This window comes from Theropithecus gelada, chromosome 9 (assembly GCF_003255815.1).
Source record: "Theropithecus gelada isolate Dixy chromosome 9, Tgel_1.0, whole genome shotgun sequence".
NCBI classification, from domain to species: Eukaryota; Metazoa; Chordata; class Mammalia; order Primates; family Cercopithecidae; genus Theropithecus; species Theropithecus gelada.
In genome coordinates this window covers 85,873,830-85,895,091 of record NC_037677.1, presented here as the reverse complement: position 1 = coordinate 85,895,091, position 21,262 = coordinate 85,873,830, and the positions used below count along the sequence as shown (strand labels likewise).

Here is a 21,262-nt window from a genome sequence, read left to right as displayed (position 1 = left end):
GCAGAAATCTCAGGCCCCTTCTGTGTATGAACACAGCTCTGATTTATAAAAACAAGTTAAATGATGAAGCAAATAATCTTTTCTATGATTAACTGTCTGAGTAACCCCTGAATGTGAGTTTTTTGAATTACGTAGCAAGCGATGGAAGTTATGTACTTTCAGGTGGGAGAAATGGCCTGCTTTGCTAGAATATCCTAAAATATTTCAAAGGGACAAATGTGTCTACTGATAGGTCAGGACTTCAGTGCTGACTTTCTGAAATTCTTGAGAAAAGATCATTCCCTTCCTTGTTCTTCTTTAATAGCTCAAACATAATAATAATAATAAACAGAATTAAGTAAAACAAAAGATTAAAAAATTAATACATGAGATACACTGCAGTATATATGTACGTCTGACTACGTATAGAAAAAAGATCTGGAAGGATACATATCAAATTGTTATAAGTTTACCTTGAGGGTGTGAAACTGTGGTAGGGTAAGGGGACTGCTCTCATTTTTAAATTCACATATTTTTGTAATTTTTTTTTGGAAATTTACAATGAGAATTCATTATTTTTATAACAATCAAACCATAATAGAAATTTTAAAAATAATAAAAAACAAAAAGTAAAACACACACTTACATAATAATTTTAAGAGTTACATTGGAGGAATGGAGAATTAAATCACATGGTACGTTTCCACTAATACTGTGATGGTACATAATTGTGTAGTCTATAATCAAAGAAACTACATTAGATAAGCCACATTAAGTAACATACAAATTAAAAAGTCCCCTGGGATAAAAGCCCTCAAGCAGTAACCCCTGAAGGTGGATATTAAAACTGAAAGCCACGCTTAACTCTTCCTGGAGTATTTACATGAAAAAAACAACACTCTGAAAATTTCACATAAAAAAAAAAAAGCTTCGTAGAAGTCACTTTGAAATGCTAAAATAGTCAAAGGCCAGAAATTGAGGGTATAAAAACGCTATTCAGAACAGATTCAAAATTAGTACACTGAAATATTGGTAATCTATGGGGGTAGGTTAGGGACATCTTCTTTTTCCATTTGTTTATCTTTTCTCCCAATTTCCCAATGGCTGCTTTATATCTCAATAATTTTAACCTAAAAATATTGTAATTTTAGCTGGAAGGAATAAAATTAATTGCATATAGATTCATTGCAGATTTTTTTTAGTTAAAAAAAAAAGGAACAATTTGAGACTCACTATTTTCCATTATTTATTGTTTTCCCACATAATTATTTCTAACTACTTAATAAACATTTGGGAATTGAATCCCTGAAGTTACATATTTAAAATTTGAGGAAATCTTTTTTCTTCTCTTCTAGTTTTTTCATTTTATTGAAGTCACTAGAGATGACAAACTTTTTTATTATAAACTTTTTTCCAACAAAAAAGATATTTTAGGTGACTATTAGATTGATAGCTAAATATCCTCATCAAAGTCAAAACATCTGTAACTAAAAAGTGCTGTATTTTGCAAACTACATAGTTAAGAGCTTAACTATTAATAATGTAATTTTGTACTCCTGGAAGAGTATTCCTGATCTAGGTATCAAAGGTTTACATAGGAATATATTTACTACATAATATGAGAAATTTGCCAAAATGTAATCTGCAAAGTGTTACAAAAAGCAGAGATGAAAAGCTCAGATCTAATGGCCATACCATTTTTAAAAGTTACAATAGCTAGAATATTGCTATTTCTCAACGGATTATAGTATTTTAATTAAAAAGAAAAAGAAAACTACACAAGATTCATCATAATGCATATAAAGTATTTAGCACAATGCTTGGTACACAATAACTATTCAATAAATATTAGCTCTATAATAAACAATGGATTAAAACAATTAAAAAAAAAAAAGAAGAAGAACCCAAAATGGAGGGAAAAACTTAGAGCTAATTTCCTAGAGTGTGTATTTAAATGGAAAGTCGGAGATCACAGAGCGCAGTAAGGAATTCTGCATTTTCTGGATCTATCTTTTGTGCCTTCTCATAGTACTCAGCAGCTTGCCTCTTTTCTCCTTCCAGCTTGTAAACAAATCCTAGGGCACTTAAACTCTGCACATCCAAAGCATTGTGACAAAGCCTCTTGGTAGCCAATTTCTTCAGAGCACTTGTCAGTTTGGTGCGAAGGGGTGATCTGTCTTTGACCTTTAAGGCTTCTAAATAATGATGGATGGCAGTATTTTCTGATTTACGGTGAAATTCCTGAAAGCGGCCATAGTGGTAATGGATCTGATGTTTGTGATCATCGGTTATGTTCTCCAGACGAAGAGCTTTCCAGAAAATGTCCTCAGCATTGCTATACTGGCCTCCTTCAGCATACATGTTGGCCAGGTCTGTGTAGGCAAATGCAAACATAGAGTCTCGTTCCATGGCTGCTTTGAAATGAAATATAGCAGATGAAATCAGCTCATCAACCTTTAGTTTATCCTTTCCTTTAGGTCTGTTGTGTGTGGCCTTCTTGATTTGGATCATTTGTGCCCTGTAGCAAAGTCCCATCTGGTGATGCAGGAAAGAAGAAGTTGGTGTCACCTCCAAGGCCTTTTTTAAAAGTTCGAGAGCTTTGTTCCAGGAATTTTTTCTCCTGTAGAATTTGGCTGCATAACGAAGGACATAAGGCTGGGATGATATTTGGTCCAGGATTTCTTCAACATACTTTTCCCCTTCAGCTTCTGCATGTACATCTTGAAGCTTCAGTGCCAGAAAAACCTTAATGTAGCTGTTATCTGGGTTCAGGGTAACAGCCTTTCTCAAAGGCCCCAGAGAAAAGCTCTTTACAGACCCCTCTCTATCAGAATCATCCAGCCGATACACTGTGATAGCATAGCCGATGTTAAATTCTGGATTGTCAGGTTCCACTTCCAGAGCCTTCTCAAAAGCCGCTTTAGCCTTCTGATAATACTTTCCTCCAAATTTCAAGAGTGCCCACCCTTTCTCACAGTCAATCTCAGGACACTCCAACTTGTAGTTAGAAGGACTGGACAATTTCTTGCAGACGTTCCCTATCTTACCTGTATACTTCTGAGCTTCCTCAAGCTGGTTCATGTGATAATACACCCAGGCATAGTTTCCCCAAGTGACCAGGCTTCGTACTTCTTCTTTGTCTGAGTGTTCTCTCTGGATTATTTCTTCTGCTTCTTCCAAGCACTCAAGGGCGTCTTTATTTTGGCCTTTTAGGTGTTTCACATAGGCCAATAGGTTATAAAGTGCAAGTCTAGATTTTGTGGTAAGAAATTCAAGCTGTTGCCCAATTGTATCTTCCACCTCAAACAGATCAATGTCTTCCTTAAGTAAATTCCATGTAAAATGACATTCTAACTCCAACAGAATGGCCTTCAAGGGGTCCTTAGGAATTTCACTGTCAAAGATAAAATACTTTTTAATTTTTGAAGAAATACAAGAAATAATTTTCTAAACCTTAAACATTGTTCTTTGCATAACAACTAATTTTATCCCTATTTGATCTTACAGTTAAAGCATTAGGTTCCCATAACTTTAGAGTTTCTTCTATATACAGTTATGTCCTAGAAATATTTCATTTAAATTCTCACTATTTATTGCAAAAACAGTTCTGGAGAGATGACAGAGCTTTCTGTATTACATGCATCTATTTCCTTTTGGCAATCACTAAACCACTGAAAATTAGGAATAAAGATATACATATTCAATAATTAATATGAAAATTCCATTTCTGTATTGAGTACTGATTCTGACTAGGAAACCTGGTAAAATTGTTCCTTGGTAATTGTTCCTTTCTCTAGTATAACTGTACCAAAAACATGGGCAAGACATGCCATGTCCTTACAGCCTGCTCAAATCTACAATATTGCTTTACCAGCCCTCTGCCTAAAACAAACGCTTGTTTTGAAGGTCTCTACCAGCCCAGCCCAAGGAGGATGAGGAGGGCTGCTCAGGTATTATGAATGTGGTTGTAAGATCTCAAAGGGACATTCAATCAGGTACTGAAGTGGTTTGTCCAGGCTCTGGAATTTATGCACAACTGGACACCATGAGAATTTTTACTGTTTAAACTTTGTCTACTTAATTTTGTAACTCTGTCTCTGGGAAGCTGATAAGAGAGAAGCTATTGCATCAGAAGAGGGTATCTTTCAGTAATTCTGTTCTTCTGCTAGGAAGAAGCAGTCTTTCATTGTCCTTGGGAGACAGTCCCCAATGGGGCCCAGCCTTTTTCCTCCCCATCCTGCATATGTACGGTGCACACCACCCTCCTTTTTTTTTTTTTTTTTTTTTTTTAAGCCCCTTCCTGATAGCACTCTCCTTTCTTAAAAATGTTACATGTGGCCAGGCACAGTGGCTCACGCCTATAATCCCAACACTTTGGGAGGCTGAGACCGGCAGATCACGAGGTCAGGAATTCGAGACCAGCCTGGTCAACATGGTGAAACCCCCGTCTCTACTAAGGAGACAAAAAATTAGCCATGAGTGGTGGCGCACGCCTGTAATCCCAGCTACAAGGTGAACTGAGGCAGGAGGATCACTTGAACCCGGGAGGCGGAGGTTGCAGTGAGCCGAGATTGAGCCATTGCACTCCAGCCTGGGTGACAGGGCGAGACTCCATCTCAAAAAAAAGTTAGATGTGTGGGTGGCACTTAAACCTTTTTTTAACTTATAATAATGAGAATAGTTAACATTTATTGTGCAAGAATTATGCGCTAAGCAGTCAATTGCTAGGATTTATTATTGTCCTTTTCCACAGTCCCAAGAGATGGTCACCATTAATTTTTACAGATAAGGAACAGACTCACAGAGTTTGAGAAACTTTGGGGTCACTCAACTAGTAGGAGCTCAGTCAGGATTTAGAACAAGGGACTATCTGCTTTTAGAGCCCAAGACCTTAACCTTAACCTCTTATTCCTCAACTCATTAAATGCGGAATGTTCACTAACCACGTGCAGGGCAGGGTACTAGCCCCTGGGAATACAAAATGATTAAGAAAAGGACGCCATCATACTGAATCAGTAAAGGAGTCAGATAAAGAAATCCTTATAAAATAGCGGATTGGGTGGGATGATAACAATCTGTGCTTGGTACAGAGGTAGCTCCCCGGAAGGGAAGAACTCAGACCCAGAAATCAGAAAGGCAAAATGGCAGTGGCAGGCGAATGTGACACCTGGAGGGCTGCGGCGAAACCGCGTATGCCACACCGAGGGAATGGCAGCTGGAAAGAGAGGCACGCGATAGGACCTAAGGAGACTCTGCATGTAGCAGCTGCCCCCGGAACGGCCCCGGGGGACTCTGCAGGCTCTGACCAGTTTCCCGGAGGCGGCGTCCGCGTGCCCAGCACGGTCTCCGTCGCCGCTTCCGAGAAAAGCCGTCGGGTCGCGCGGGGTGGACAGGCCTCCTGGGGGAGCGTCGCCCGGCACACGCCCTGACAGTCCCGACCGCAGACGCCAGGGATGGGGCAGGCTGCTGGGGAGCATCTCCTGTTCCTCCTCCCTGACTGGCCTCCTCAGGCGCTCGGGAGGGACCGGACTCCGGAGAAGCGTCCACTCGGCCACCCTCCCCGATAGGCCCGACTTCAGACGCCGCGCGCCGGGACAGAGCGCCTGGGGAGGGTCCCCAACGCAGATGCCTGGCTGCCGGGCGCGAGGGGCTTGGCCCCTGAAAAGGCCGCAGAATTGCGCTGGAAATGAATAAAAGATGCCCGGTTTGAAACAAAGGCCAACCCGGGGCTTGGGAGGAGAGGCAGAGGAAAACTCTTACCTCATGATGGCAACGCTCTGCAGGCCGTCAGGGCGGCGCAGTCCCTCGCGCGCTCTCTCTCTCCTCAGCACCTGGGACCGAGGGCAGCCGCGCAGTGGGAGGGCGGGTGCGCGTGCGAGCGCGCGCGCGCGCCCGCCAGGCTGCGGCAGCCCTGGGAGTCGGCCGCGCGGCCCGTCTTTGTTAAAGGAGGTACCCCAGCCCCAGCTAGAACAGGAAACTGGAAATTGAATGTGATGCCCGAGCTCTCAGAAACCGAAACTTAAGAAATGGAAACTTAACGAAGCTTCAGAAACCGAAACTTAATAGAAGAGCTCAAGAGCCGCGGCCAGACGTTTGCGGAGTCCAGGGTTTTTCGGAGTTGAATTTGCAGCTGGGCTCCTGCACTTTGGTCTCGGCTCTTACCTGCCTCTCTGAGTCCGCTGAGTTCGCGTGCTGCCCGTTTAACTCTTTGTTTATTTGAGACAGGGTCTCACTGTGTTACTCAGTCGTGATCTCAAGCGATGCACCCGCCTCTGCCTCCCAAGGTGCTGGGATTACAGGCGGAAACTGAAGTCCCTGCTTCCACTCCAGTCTTTTGATTCAACAAGAAACACGGCAATGCTGTACATCTATCTATGCTGTTATTTCTGTTGGGTGTAAGCTAGAGAAATTTGGAGTTAAAATCTATATACATTTTAAGTTTTGACGGATATTGCCAAATAGCTTTAAAAATCCACTCCTACCCACAATCGTAGGAGAGTGCTTCTCTTCCAACCTTCGCCAATGGTGCTTTGTGTAATGAGTACCCAATAAAGACAAGAGTGGTATTGGGATCTAGGCAGAAAATGTCAAACACCCACCCATACCTTAAACATTTTGTCCCCTCTGAATTCATTCGGCAGATGTTGACAAACAACTGTAAGAGCCAGACTTTGTTCAAAGTACTGTCAATATAACAATAAAGAAAACAGACTCGGGCCTTACCCTTATTGAGTTAATGTCTGTATTCAAAATCTCAATATCCTGTCCGTAATTCACCTTTTGCATTGATTTTTTTTTTTTTTTTTTTGAGACAGGGTCTCACTCTGTAGCTCAGGTTGGAGTGCAATGGTGAGATCACAGCTCACTGCAGCCTCAACCTCCAGGGCTTATGCGATCCTCCCATCTCAGCCTCCTGAGTGGCTGAGACTGCAGGTGTCCACCACCATGTCGGGCTCATTACTTTATTTTTTGTAGAGGTGGGGTTTTGCCATGTTGCCCACGCTGGTCTCCACCACCTGGGCTCAAACATTTTTCTAATCCTTAAACATTGTTCCACCCACCTTGGCCTCCCAAAGTGCTGGGATCACAGGCATGAGCCACCATCCCTGGCCTGATTTTGAATTTTTAAAAACATATTGCATTGAAATATTGTCTACCTTGATCACTGAGCTTCTTGGCACCCCACCCCCTAAGACTTAGTGCCTGAAGCTAGTGCCTCATTTAAGGCAATCACTTCTAACAGTTGTACTGTCTTATACAGAAACTGCTGGTCACATGTGGCTATTAAAGACCTGATTTTTAATTTAATATAAATTTAAAAACTGATAAGTTAATAGAAAACTTTAAAGAATATTTGGAAAAACTTAGGTACACGAATCTACTTTTTAAGTTGCAAATTTTATGAAATCTAAATACAGAGCAAGTATATCCGATGATTATCCTCAGCAAACTAATGCAGGAACAGAAAATCAAACATTGCATGTTCTCACTTATAAGTGGGAGCTGAATGATGAGAACACATGGACACAGGGGGGAACAACACACACTGGGGCCTGTTGGAGGTGGGGTTGGTGGGAGGGAGAACATCAGGAAGTACAGCTAAGGGATGCTGGGCTTAATATCTAGGTGATGGGATGATATGTTGGTGATGGGATGATCTGTTCAGCAAACCACCATGGCACATATTTACCTATGTAACAAACCTGAACCTCCTCAACATGTACCCCTGAATTTAAAATAAAAGTTGAAGCAAAAAATGTACTTCCAGTGAAAATTTAGCATTTAATTTGAGATGTGCCATAATCTCTGTCAGGACAATGGATGAAATCAGTATCTACTGGAAGGAGTAACAATATTAAATAATTGAAGCAAAATGGATTGGAAGCCCAAAATTTGGAGATTTTCTTGGGGTGCTCTGTAGTAGTAAGAATAATGCCCCCCCAATGGTATCCATGACCAAATCTCTAGAACCTGTGAACATGTTACTTTACATAGCAAAAGGGAATTTGCAGATGTTATTTAATCAAGGATGTGGGGATGGGGCAATGATCCTGGATTGTCCAGGTGGACCTGGTGGGTCCTTAGAAGAAAGAGGCAAGAGAGTCAGAGGAGAGAAGGCGATGTGAAGAAGGAAGCAGAGAGAGAGAGATGTGAAGCTACTACACTGTAGGTTTTGAAGGTGGGTGAAATAATTCAGGCAGCCTCTGGAAGTTGGAAAAGGCCTAGAGCCTCTGGAGGAGTGTAGCTGTGTCAATACCTTGACTTTGGCTCATTGAAACCCATTTCAGGCTTCTGACCTCCAGAACTGTAAGATAATAAATCTGTGAAATTTTAAGTCACCAAATTTGTGGTAATTTTTTACAGCCACTACAGGAAGCTAATATATTCTCCCCTAAAACATATACAAGAACGAAAGCTCAAAAACATTGCTTCTTTATTTTTTCCTTCTTATAATATTATGTGTTGTGCATTGCCTTTCAATAAAATGTGATTATTTATAATCAAAGGTGATTGTTACCAATGATCTCTGATTATTTAGCAACCTTTCATGTAATATTTCTTGATTTAACTAGATTAATATCAGCAAATGACTTAGTAAATAGTGCTTCAAATAAAATGGCATAAAACAAGATAAACTCCTTGGAACACTTTCACGTTGAATTAAACCTGAAACATCTTCATGGAGAAAGCTAACCTTTAATTGACTGTGTACTGCTATCTGTGTTTCTCACTAGATTGTAAACAGCATGAGGTTTGGGAAGAATATTTGCCTGTGTATTACAGTACTTTTGGTTTCTTGCACTGAAAGCTATTTGTTGATGATGTTGACATAAAATCACAAGCAGTGTACATTTGGAGAAAACTTTTTTTGTGTTTTTTTTTTGAGACAGGGTCTCGTTCTATCACCCAGAATGGAGTGCAGTGGCAAGACTCACTGCAGCCTCAAACTCCCCGGCTCCAGCAATCCACTCACCTCAGCCTCCTGAGTAGCTGGAACTGCAGTTACAGTTGCACGCCACCACACCCAGCTAAGTTTTTGCATTTTTTGTAGAGATGGTTGGTTTTGCCGTTGCCCAGGCTGCTCCTGAATTCATGGGTTCAGGTGATGTCCTGCCTCATCCCCCCAAAGTGCTGGGATTACAGGCATGAGCCACTGCAGCCTCCTCTCCCACAACCTGCAGCCTGGGAAACAGCCTACCATAGCAACCAAAAGCAGGCTCTTGGAGTGAGGGAGGGTATTACAGAAGTTTTATGCTTGGTAGGTTGGCTGGACACACATATTTAACAGGTTATAGGGGGCTATGAATGTTCATGAGGAGCAGTCACAGAAGAGTGGTACACAAGCATGTATGTTACAAGCATTCTGTGTTCACTTTATGGTGGAGACTTAACATTAAAATGCAGCAAAATTAGGCTTCATATGTCAAAAGGTGAAACAAAGGACATTGAGGCACCCTGTGTGCAGCCTCCATGGACTGGCCAGAACCAGTCTGTGGGCGGTGGTCACTTATCAGGAGGGAAGGCTGATCAGTTGTCATGTGGAACCCGCAAGAGGGGAAGGGAGACTGGCCGTGGTGCTAGGTGGAGTGAGCTAGGTGAAGTCAGCCAAGGAGTGAGTCTTCTGTTCTTTGTTTTCCATGGGTTTCTGTTTAACTCATTGGAAAAAGTCCAATGGCAGTTAGCAAGGGAGGGAATATAATGAGGTGTGAATGATCTCTCATCTCGTCATGGTTGGGAAACTTAGTTTTTAAGGTTTCTGGGGTCTCCTTGGCCAAAAGGGTCTGTTCAGTTGATGGAGGAGCTAAGGATTTTATTTTTATTTCACAATAAAATGAATGAATTAAACATTTAGTGTAAGTCCAATATTTTATTTCCTACAAAGTTACCTAACATTTTTTCTTGACTACATAGCACTCATACAAATGATTTCTCTCTTTCTTACATGCACACACACATTGTTTCACTAATTGTTGACTGCAACTAATATTTTATCAGATGTAATTATTCAAGAATGACATCATTACAGTGAATTATAATGTTTCTGAAAACAGTAAGCAGAAAAGATGATTAGTACATGTTAGCATAAAATGAAATGAAATGTGAAAGTGGCTGATATCTGGGTGCCTAAGGACCTTGTCTCACAGAGTTCTCAAAGTCAGCAGCCAGTCTCAGGGCCCGCTCATAGTACTCCAGGGCTTCATTCATATTTCCTTTCAATTTGTAGACAAATCCAAGGAGGCTCAAGCTTTCGAGATCTAATGCATTTCTCTGAAGTTTCTTTAAAACCAATTTTTTCAAAGAATTGATACTTTTATCTCTTATGAATGATGCCTGTTCTATTTTTATGGCTTTTAAATAATGGATAATTGCATTGATTTCTGATTTCTTTTGAAATTCCTGAAACCGAGCATACTGCAAATGTATGTCTTGCATTGTTTCTTCTACCACTGGTTTCATGCATAACAGTTTTTGAAAAGTTTCTTCAGCTTTTCTGTGATTGCCTGCTTCTATATACATTCTTGCCAGGTCTAGATGAGCCACCTCAAATGTGGGCTTTTTTTCCACTGCAGATTCAAAATGAAATATGGCTAATCTTATCATTTTGTCTATCTTTTCTCTATTCTGCCCTCTAGGCTGCCCTTTTGTAGCCTCCTTGATTTGAATCATTTGTGCCTTGTAGCAAAGCCCTATCTGGTGATGCAGTAAGACCGAAGTGGGTGTTTCCTGCAAGGCCTTTTTTAATAACTCAAGAGCTTTATCCACAGAGCCTTTTCTTCGGTAAAACTTGGCTGCATATCGAAAGACGTAGGTCTGTGAGGACATGTTGGCCAGAGCTTCTTCAAGGTACTTTTCTCCTTCAGCTTCCTGTCCATTATCCTGAAGCTTCAGGGCAAGGAGAACCTTAAGATATCCATTGTCTGGATTTAGACTGACAGCCTGCCTTAGGGGAAGCAAAGAAAACTGCCTGTAACCCTTTGTGGCTAATTTAAAGCCGTCCAGGCGATAGGCAGAGATCGCATACCCAGTGCTGAATTCAGGGTTTTCATGGTCCCCTTCAAGCGCCTTTTCAAAGCAGGCTTTGGCCCGCTCATAATTCTTTCCTCCACACTTCAGCAAGGCCCATCCTTCTTCACAGTCTATTTCTGGACACTCCATTCTATAGCGGAAAGGATTTGAAGGCTTCTTGCAAATGTTCTCCACCTTGTCCAGGTAAGCCTGGGCTTCTGCCAGTCTGCCCATGTGGTAATATACCCAGGCAAAGTTGCTCCAAGTCACCAGACTCCTCACACTTGCTTGGTTGGCATGTTCTTTCTGCATTAAGTCTTCAGCTTCTTTTAAGCTCTTCAGGGCTGCCTCATTCTGGCCTTTCAGGTGTTTCACATAGGCTAGTAGGTTGTGTATTCCCACATTGTATTTGGTGTCTAGGAATTCAATCTGGTCCAAGACTCTATTTTCTAAATCAGGCATTTCATCATCTTCAATGAATAACTCCCATGTAAAGTGACATCTCAATTGCTCCAGACTCTCCTTGACCTGATGATTATCACCATTTGTACTGTAAAAGCAAAAACAGATTTTCTTTGTTAGGTGAGGAACAGCCAGAAGAAAAACATCAGATAAGACACCTTGTATTTTAGTACTTATCCTTGAAAGGGTCACACTTACTTAGACTTCATTAAAGTTAATGTATTTTTAAGTTATTCATGGACTGTTGATATTGTTTGCTTGGCTTCATAGGCTAGCTAGAGCAATTTCCAGCCAAGTAACTATTCTGTACTTGAGTCCTATTTGTAGAATGGAGATAATGATGGTATTTATCACACTGGGTTTGGTGAGGATTAGTAAACTTATATGTGTAAAGCACTGAGAGCATATTATATGCTATATGAGAGTTTCTTATTTTAATATTAAGATAATTAGGACAGAGGTCAGTTAGAAATGCAGAACCTTAGGAAACATTGACTTTAGGACCTTACTCTGCATGGAATGCAACAAATTAAGATCATATGACAGAGAGAATATTTGACCAGGGTTTTAATTTTTTTCATTTTTTTACTTGGAAATAATTATAGATTCACAGAAAGTTGCAAAGACAGTACAGAGATCCAGTGTATCCTTCACCCAATTTCTCCAGTGATTCTGTCTTACACAACTATAATACAATAGTTCAAAACTAGAAAATTGACATTGGTACAACAATGCTTTTGTATAGTGCTATGTCATTTTTTTCACCTGAGTAAACCTATGAGACCACCACTTTGATAAAGAAACGAAACTACTCTTCACTACCACATATCCCTCATATTACCCCTTTATGGTCACATCTGTCACCTCCTCACCTTTACTCCCCTAATCCTTGGTAACCACTAATTTGTTCTTCGTCTCTGTAATTTTGTCATTTCAAGAATGTCATATAGGCTGGTCGAGGTGGCTCATGCCTGTAATCTCAACACTTTGGGAGGCTGAGGCAGGCAGATCATTTGAGGTCAGGAGTTTGAGACCAGCTGACCAGCATGGTGAAACCCGGTCTCTACTCAAAATACTAAAAAAAAAAAAAAAAAAATTAGCTGGGCATGGTGGTGCATGCCTGTAGTCCCAGCTACTTGGGAGGCTGAGGCAGGAGAATCGCTTGAGCCTGAGAGGCAGAGGTTGCAGTGAGCTGAGATTGCACCACTGCACTCCAGCCTAGGTAACACAGTGAAACTCAGTCTCAAAAAAAAAAAAAAAAAGTCATCTAAATGGAGACTTTCATATAAAAGGATAGTTCAATATACAAAAATTAATCAATGTAATGTATCACATTAACAGAATGAAGGGAAAAATACATGACCATCTCAAGTGGCGCAGAAAAAGCATTTGACAAAATTCAACATCCTTTATGAAAAAAACACTCGACAGACTACAGACTACTCATAGAGGGGAATGATCTCAGCACAATTAAAGCCATATATGAAAAACCTACACTTAATATCATATTCAATGGTGAAGAAATGAAAGCTTTTCCTCCACCATCAGGAATGAGGGAAGATGCTGCTTTCACCACTTCTATTCAACGTAGTACTGGAAGTTCTAGTCAGAGCAATTAGGAATGAAAAGGAAATACAAGGCATCCAAGTTGGAAAGGAAGGAAGAAGTAAGATTATTTCTGTTCACAAATGGCATAATTTTATATATAGAAAATTCTAAGGATTCTACACGTTAACAAATAAATTCAGCAAAACTGCAGGATACAAAATCTACATGAAAAATCAGTCATATTTCTATACAGTAACAATTAAAAAATCCCAGAAGGAAATTAAGAAAACAATCCCATTTACAATAGCATCAAAAAGAATATAATACTTAGCAATAAACTTAACCAAGGAGGCAAAAGACTCGTACACTGGAAACTATAAGACTGCTAAAAGAAATTAAAGAAGCTATAAATAAATGGAAAGACATCCTCTGTTCTTTAGAAGATTAGAAGACATTTAGTGGATTAGAAGACATAATATTAAGATGTCAATACTATCCAATACTACTCAAAGTGATCTACAAATTCAATGCAATCTTTATAAAAATCCCAATGACATTTTTTGCAGAAATAGAAAAATTCAACATAAAATTCATATGAAATCTCAGGGGATCTCAAATAGCCAAAGCAATCTTGAAAAAGAAGAACAAAGTTAGATGTCTCACAATTTCTGATTTCAAAACTTACTACAAAGCTACAGTAATCATAATATTACAGCATTGACATAAAGACAGATGTATAGACCAGTGAAATAGAATAGAAAGCCCTGAAAAAAAACCCTTACTTATCTGGCTGTATTAGTTAGCTCAGAATGTCATAACTCAATATAACAGAGTGGATGTCTTAAACAACAGAAATTAATTTTCTTATAGTTCTGGAGGCTAGAAGTCCTAGATGAAGGTGACAACCAATTTGGTTGCTGGCAAGGAATATCTTCCTGGATTGCAGATGGCTCCTTCTTGCTGCATCCTAAAGTGGCCTTTCCTCGGTGGCAGAGAGAGAAAGAGAGTGAGTTTTGGTATCTAAGGATACCAGCTCTGTTGGATTAAGGCCTTGCTCTTGTGATTTTATTTAACCTTTATTACCTCTTTTTAGATTCTATCTTCAAATAACAGTTCAACATAAGAGGGTTAAGGCTTTAACGTAAGAATTTGGGTAGGGGTGGGTTGGGAGTGCACAATTCAGTCCATAACAATGGTGGAATGATTTTCAGTAAGAATGTCAAGACCATCTAATGGGGAAAGGATGGTTTTTTCAATAAATGATGTGGGAAAGCTGGATATACAGATGAAAAAGGGTAAAATTGGACCCTTGCTTTATGCCATATATAACAATTAACTCAAAATGGATGAAAGACCTAAATGTAAGACCTAAAATTATAAAACTCAGAAGAAAACTGAAGGAAAAATCTTCACAACATTGTATTTGGCAATTGGCAATGATTCGTTAGATATGATACCAAAACCACAGGCAATAACAGTAAAAATAGTTAAGCTGGACTTCACCAAAATTAAAAACTTTTATGCATGGAAGGATACTATCAACAGAATGGTAAGACAAATCACAGAATGAAATAAAATATTTGCAAATCGTGTATCTGATAAGGGATTAATATACAGAATAAAGAAACTCTACAACTTAGCAACAAAAAACGACGATTAAAAAAATGGGCAAAGGACTTAAATAGACATTTCCCCAAAGAAAATATAGAAATGGCCAATAAGCATATGCAAAGGTGCTCAATATCACTAATCATTAGTGAAATGCAAATAAAAACCACAATGAGATACCACTTCATGTCTGTTAGGTTAGCTATTATTTAAAAAAAAAAAACCAAAAAAAAAAAAAAAAACCAGGAAATAACAAATATCGGTGAGAATCTAGAGAAATGGAAACACTTGTGCACTGCTAGTAGGAATGTAAAAGGGGGCAAGTGCTGTGAAAAATGGTATGGTAATTCCTCAAAAAAATTAGCCATAGAATTACCATTTGATCCAGCAATTCCACTTTTGGTTTTATACCCAAAAAGAAGTGAAAGCAGGGACTCAAGCAGATACTTTTTTGTCCATATTCATAGCAGCATTATTCACACAGCAAAAGGCAGGAGCAACTTAAGTGTCCATTGATGGATGAATGGATAAACAAAATGTGGTATATACATACAATGGAATATTCAGCCTTAAAAAAGAAAAGACATTCTGATACATGTTACAACATGGATAACTTTGAAGGTATTGTGTTAAGTGAAATAAGCCAGCCACAAAAGTACAATATTGTATGATTCAATTTATATAAGGTACCTGGAGTAGCCACATTCATAAAGACAGAAAGTAGAACAGTGATTAACAGGGACTGGGGTGCCGGGTCTGTCCCGCAGACCCTGGCTGACGGATGAAATGAGTACTCAGACACAGGTATGCAGTGTAAAAGCAGCGAGGTGACTGCCTGGCTCTAATGGCCAGAGAACATCTCCGAGAAGCTGGAGATGCTTACTTTTATTCAGTGCAGGCACAATGCCGAAAACCTGGAGCCAACATAACCTGTAGGTAATTAACATTTATAAGTAAACAAGCCTGTTTAAGATAAATTCCCCCACACTGCCTTGTACCTACTCCTTGCCCTCTGCCTCAGGGTTATAGAACAGCTGCCTTCAGCTATTCTCCTCCAGGGCTCTGCAGAACCTTCTGACCTTTCAGAAGGTTTGCATTCTTTCCCTATAGTTTTTCCCATCACTCTGACTGATCCTCCACACTGGGGGAGGAGGGAATAGGAAATTATTGTTTAATGAGTACAGAGTTTCAATTTAGGAAGATGAAAATTTTCTGGAGATGGATGGTGGTCATGGCTGCACAATAAAGTGAATGTATTTAATGTCATAGAACTGTACACTTAAAATGGTTAAAATTATGAATTTTATGTTATATATGTTTTACCATAATGAAACAATTTATGATTTATTTATGGCAAAGGTGCTCTAAACAAAGTAAATAGAAAAATAATAAAAATATGGAAAATGTTTTTAATATGGAGAAGATTCTCATTTGTAATATATAAAGTGTTTTGCAAATTGGTATAGTTCAACAGACCACTGCAAATCTATATGAATAGATAATTGGTAGAAGAGCAAATATAAATGGCCAATAAATATGAAAAAAAAGTGCTCTGGATCAGGACAATGACTCATGCCTATAATCCTAGCACTTTGGGAGGCCAAGGCAGGAGATTTGCTTGAGGTCAGAAGTTTCAGATCAGTCTGGGCAACACAGTAAGACCCTGTCTCTATAAAAACAAAAAAGATGCCTTAGCCTCTAGTCATTAGAGAAATGCAAATTAAAGAAGCAATAATTTATAACTTTATTCCACTCAGATTGGCAAGAGTTTAAATGGATGAGGACACAATTTCTGAAGCCATGAATTATTATGGCCTTCAAGATCAATCGGATGATAGTCATGAAAATTTAAAGTAATTAAAATTAAAAATTTAATTTTAAAATCAAAATTAAAATTAATGATAGTCAGTAAAATTATATTTCCTTCAACAAAGTAATTCCACTCCTCAGAATCTATCTCCCAGAAAAAAATCACCAGTACATAAGGATGTATGCTCAAGAATATTCATTACCAACACTGTATATATTAGCAACAAACTGGAAATATTAACAGGAAATGGTTAAATAAATTAAGTATATCTATACCATAGAATATTATGTAGCCACTAGACTACATGAATTAGATCAAAACTAGTTGAGTTTGATGGACTTTCATAAGATACAGTTAATCAAGAAAAGTGAATTGTAAAGAAGTGTCCAAAACACTACCCTATTTTTTGTTTTATAAAGAACCAAATCCTTATATATTTGTTTGTGTGTGATTACTCATGTATGGAGAAATATATGTAAGTATACTTATAGCTCATCGACAAGAAGACAAGCAACCCAATTTAAAAATGAGCAAAGGACTTGAGTAGACAATTCTCCAAAGAATAATCACAAAGGACTAGCAAACACATGAAAAGATGCTCGACATCATTAGCCACTAAAACAATGCTAACCAAAACCATGAGATATCACTTCTCACCCACTAAGTTGGCTACAATGATAATTTTAAAAAAGGAGAATAGGTGAACAAGTATTGACAAGTGCTATGGTTTTGATACAGTTTGACTGTCCCCACCAAATCTTCTACTAAAATTTGATCTCTAGTGTCACAATTTTGGAGGTAGGGCCTAGTGGGATGTGTTTGGATCATAGAGGTAGGTCTCTCATGAATGACCTGGTGCCATTCTAGTAGCAGTGAGTGAATTCTCATTCTCATGAGACTGGATTGGTTCTTAGGGGAATGGATTAGTCCTTTGAGAATGGGTTGTTATAATGTCAGGATGCCCCCTGGGTTTAGACCCTCTTTGTATGTGCTTCCCCTTTGACCTTCTCCACTGTGTTTTGACACAGCACCAAAGCCCTCACCAGAAGCTGAGAGGATGCCAACACCATATTTCTTGTACAACCTGTGGAACTGTAAGCTAAATAAACTTTTTTTCTTTAGAAATTGCCCAGCCTCAGGTATTCTTCTATAGCAACACAAAAAGGACTAAGACAATAAGGATGTGGAGAAATTGAAACCCTCATACATTGCTGGTGGAAATGTAAAATGATGCAGCTGCTATGGAAAACAATGTGGTAGTACCTCAATAAGTTAAACATAATATTTACCATATGACACATTCCTGGGTAAACATTCCTGGATGTTCCACATCTGGATATATACTTAAGATAAATAAAAACAGGTGTTCAAATAAAAACTTGCACACAGATGTTCATAGCAGCACTATACATAATGGCCAAAAAATGGAAACAACCCACATGTTCACCAACTGATGGATAGAAAAATGTTAATATATCCCTAAAGTGGAATGTTATGTAGCCACAAAAAGGAATGAAGTACTGATACATGACACAACAGGGATAAACCTTGACAGCACTACACTAAATGAAAAAAACTGATCCAAAAGGTCACTGTTGTATTTTTTTTTTTCCTAATTTGGTCTTGAGGTCTCTCTCATGAGAGTGGCTACAATCTATAGCCCTGACTTGAAAGAGTTCCAGGGTATTTGGTCATGGATATTTACAATGTGAGTTTCTTGGGGTATTTCTTTATTTTGATGAATAGCCTAATGTCTAAGTGTCTGATCTATGTCTAGGTGTCCCTTTTTATAGGAAACTTGTTTATACTGGGCAGATGCCCTTGTGGTTCTTGCCTGACATGTGTTTAGTTTATTTCTGCCGAGATAGCCTCTCTCTCGGAAAGCCATGATCCGTGAAGAAGTTGGGTTTGAGTGTGTTGGTCAGGTGAGATACAAAGGAGGCAATTGAAAAAAAAAGTATATGAAATAACAGAAGCAGCTTATTACTTACAGATCCAGAAAGAAGAGGGCAATACGCCTTGCAGGGCCAATGGGAAAGGGGGAACCATTGAGGACATGCATGCTCAACCAGCGAGTGGGGAATGTGGGCCCAAGCCTTTATGGGAGGCCAGGGTGTTACCTAGGTGGGTTTCCTGCTGAAAGTTCTATTTGGTGGGTTTAGAGCAAGCAGGTGCAAGTTTTGCCAAGGGGTCATGCTGTGACTGAGAGGTGGTCACCGCAGCACATCTACCTGGTCCATACCGGGGGGTGAGGTCAGTGGGGGCAAGTCAAATAGGTCATACCCTGCTATGCTATAGGAAAGTGGTCACCAGGAGGTAGTTCTATAAAGCAGATATCTGGATCAATCACATTGAGGAACTGGAAAAAGGTGAAGAACTAGAAACTGTGTCAAGGGTGACTGAGTCCTGCTTCTGGAATGAGAAAGTCCAACTTAATATTCAAAAAGGGATGCTTAGGAAATATAAAATTATAACAATTCAATATAGCCACATAGCATGTGTTTCCATTTATATGAAATATCCACAACAGGCAAATCCACAGAGACAGAAAGCAGATTAACAGTTGCTGGGGCCTGGGGAAAGGGGCAAGTAGGGAGTGACTGCTTAATGGCTATGGAGTTTCTCCACATAGTGAGAAAAATGTTCTTGAACTAGATAGTGATGATGATTGAACAGTAGTATCATGAATATACTAAATACTACTAAATTGTATACTTTAAAGTAATTAAAATGATAAATTTTATTTTACATATATTTTATCACAATAAAATATTACATTGCTAAACTGAATAAAATTCTACAAATTATATATACATATATATTTTTTTTTTCTGTAGTACATGTTGACATAAACATAAAAGCAGGAAAACATAAAAGCAAACGAGTTTGCCATCTGAAAAAATCTCATGAGCCCCCACTGGCACCCTTTGGGAAACACTGATTTAAAGGTTTAATGAAATATCATTGAATGTAGAGATCCTGGTCCATATCTCAAAGCTACCACTTATTGTCTATGTGATCTTAACATTTCTAAATCTAAGATTCCTTATTGTAAAATCAGGATCATACAGCCATGCACTGCATAATGATATTTTAGTCCACAAAGGACCACATATTTGGTGGTGGTTCTATAAGATTTTAATGCCACACTTTTGCTGTACCATTTCTATGTTTAAATATGTTTAGATAAACAAATACTTGCCATTGTGTTGCAGTTGCCTACAGCATTCAGTACAGTAACATGCTGCACAGGTTTATAGCCTAGGTGTGTAGTAGGCTACACCATCTAGGTTTGATGTTTGCACAATGATGAAATTGCCTAACAGCTAAATTTCTCAGAGTGTATCCTCATTGTTACATGATGCATGACTGTGGAAGTTCCTGCCTCATAAGTATCTTTTGAGAATTAAATGGAATAATTTACATAACACTTTTAGAAGCCAGGCTGGCACTTAATAAGAATTCAGAAAGTGAGAACTACCTTTATAACATTTAATATTATTATGATTTAATTATCAGTACCAACTCCATCTGTTTACAGAGGAGGGTTCATCATAGGCCCGTAATGTGCATTTTCTGGAATTTTTACTCCTTCAAAATTTTGACCACTGGAGCATTGAGGGGAAAATTTACAAATCAGTATTAAGTAATGGTGTTTTGTTTTGTTTTGTTTTGTTTTGTTGAGACGGAGTCTCACTCTGTTGCCCAGGCTGGAGTGCAGTGGTGCAATCTCAGCTCACTGCAACTTCTGCCTCCCAGGTTCAAGCGATTCTCCTGCCTCAGCCTCCTGAGTACCACCATGCCCATTTTTTTGTATTTTTAGTAGAGATGGGGTTTCACCATGTTGGCCAGGTTGGTCTCGAGGTCCTGACCTCAGGTGATCTGCTCACCTTGGCCTCCCAAAGTGCTGGAATTACAGGCGTGAGTCACCTCGCCTGGCCTAAGTAACAGTTTTTAAATCAGCTGAGGAATTCCCACATTAAGCCCTTTAGGTAAGGAAGATATGGATCTTCCCAAGCAGATGTGGATCATCTTCAGTCAAGGATATACCAAGAGCCTGGATTTTCCAGGGAAGAGGCAATCTGTTTATCTTAAGCTCAGTCTGATTAAGAAAATCTGTTGTAAGAGGCCAGCAGTGCAGAAAGTGAGACCAGTAGCCTACGGAGGAAGGCTGTGAGCTTTTCCTAACACATCTCCACTGTATTACCCACAAGACATCAGAGAGGCTGCAACTCTGAGGCTTTCAAATTCTTGTGGGTCCTGCTTTTTCTCTGTGGTAAGAAACCAGCAGAAAGCAATGCCTCTACCCAGCAAGCTGTCCATTCCTTCCCCAGATCAGACAGAAGTGAATCTGATGGGAAGGAATCTCTCAGATTGGGATCATTTTCTCCCTTCCTGCAAAACTCTTTTCCCATTTCCCTCCCCTTCTTTGGGCTACAGCATGAGGTAAGCTTCCTCAAGTTCACACTAACAAACTAAAAATGCATTAATTAAACAATTTATGTATGTGCGAATGTGCACACACATGCATGCACACATTCAGTCCATAAGCAGATACTCAAATTGAGGAATTAGAAAACGTTACCTCACTGAGATCTAACCTGTTGAAATAGTATTTAATTATCATTTTTTCAAAAATTTTAGATATTATGGCAGAGAAGCAAAGAAATCCTTACCTCATGGTTGCTGTGAATTAGGCAGCTATTCTGCAGGGTTTTGCTTAGCCAGGCTCCTCTGAGATCTGGCTATTCTGTCTTGTGGATTTTCAGTTACGTTTAAACCCCAAGACAGGGTTATATAAGGGAGCTAAACAGCAGCCAATGGTGTAAGCTGTGGGTGTGTCCTTGC

At 39.3% G+C, this 21,262-nt stretch overlaps 2 protein-coding genes across 4 annotated transcripts; both read right to left on the bottom strand.

Moving 5' to 3' along the window:
• Window positions 1-1,713: 1,713 nt before the first annotated feature.
• IFIT5 (interferon induced protein with tetratricopeptide repeats 5) lies at window positions 1,714-6,694 on the bottom strand. Of its 3 annotated transcripts, XM_025397862.1 has the most exons (3): window positions 5,740-6,694; window positions 2,905-3,373; window positions 1,714-2,760 (listed from the first exon to the last, which is right to left on the bottom strand). In XM_025397862.1, exons 1-3 carry the CDS (start codon window positions 5,742-5,744, stop codon window positions 1,930-1,932), a joined length of 1,305 nt encoding a protein of 434 aa, XP_025253647.1. In that variant the 5' UTR covers window positions 5,745-6,694; the 3' UTR covers window positions 1,714-1,929. The 3 variants fall into 3 exon arrangements, with proteins under 3 accessions (XP_025253647.1, XP_025253646.1, XP_025253645.1); XM_025397861.1 differs by having other exon boundaries at window positions 1,714-3,373; XM_025397860.1 differs by lacking the exon at window positions 5,740-6,694 and adding an exon at window positions 5,404-5,536 and having other exon boundaries at window positions 1,714-3,373.
• Window positions 6,695-9,827: 3,133 nt separating this feature from the next.
• Window positions 9,828-21,262, bottom strand: IFIT1 (interferon induced protein with tetratricopeptide repeats 1). Its single transcript, XM_025396448.1, has 2 exons — window positions 21,091-21,262; window positions 9,828-11,536 (listed from the first exon to the last, which is right to left on the bottom strand). The coding sequence occupies exons 1-2, from the start codon at window positions 21,093-21,095 to the stop codon at window positions 10,105-10,107; spliced, it is 1,437 nt and encodes a 478-aa protein (XP_025252233.1). The 5' UTR covers window positions 21,096-21,262; the 3' UTR covers window positions 9,828-10,104.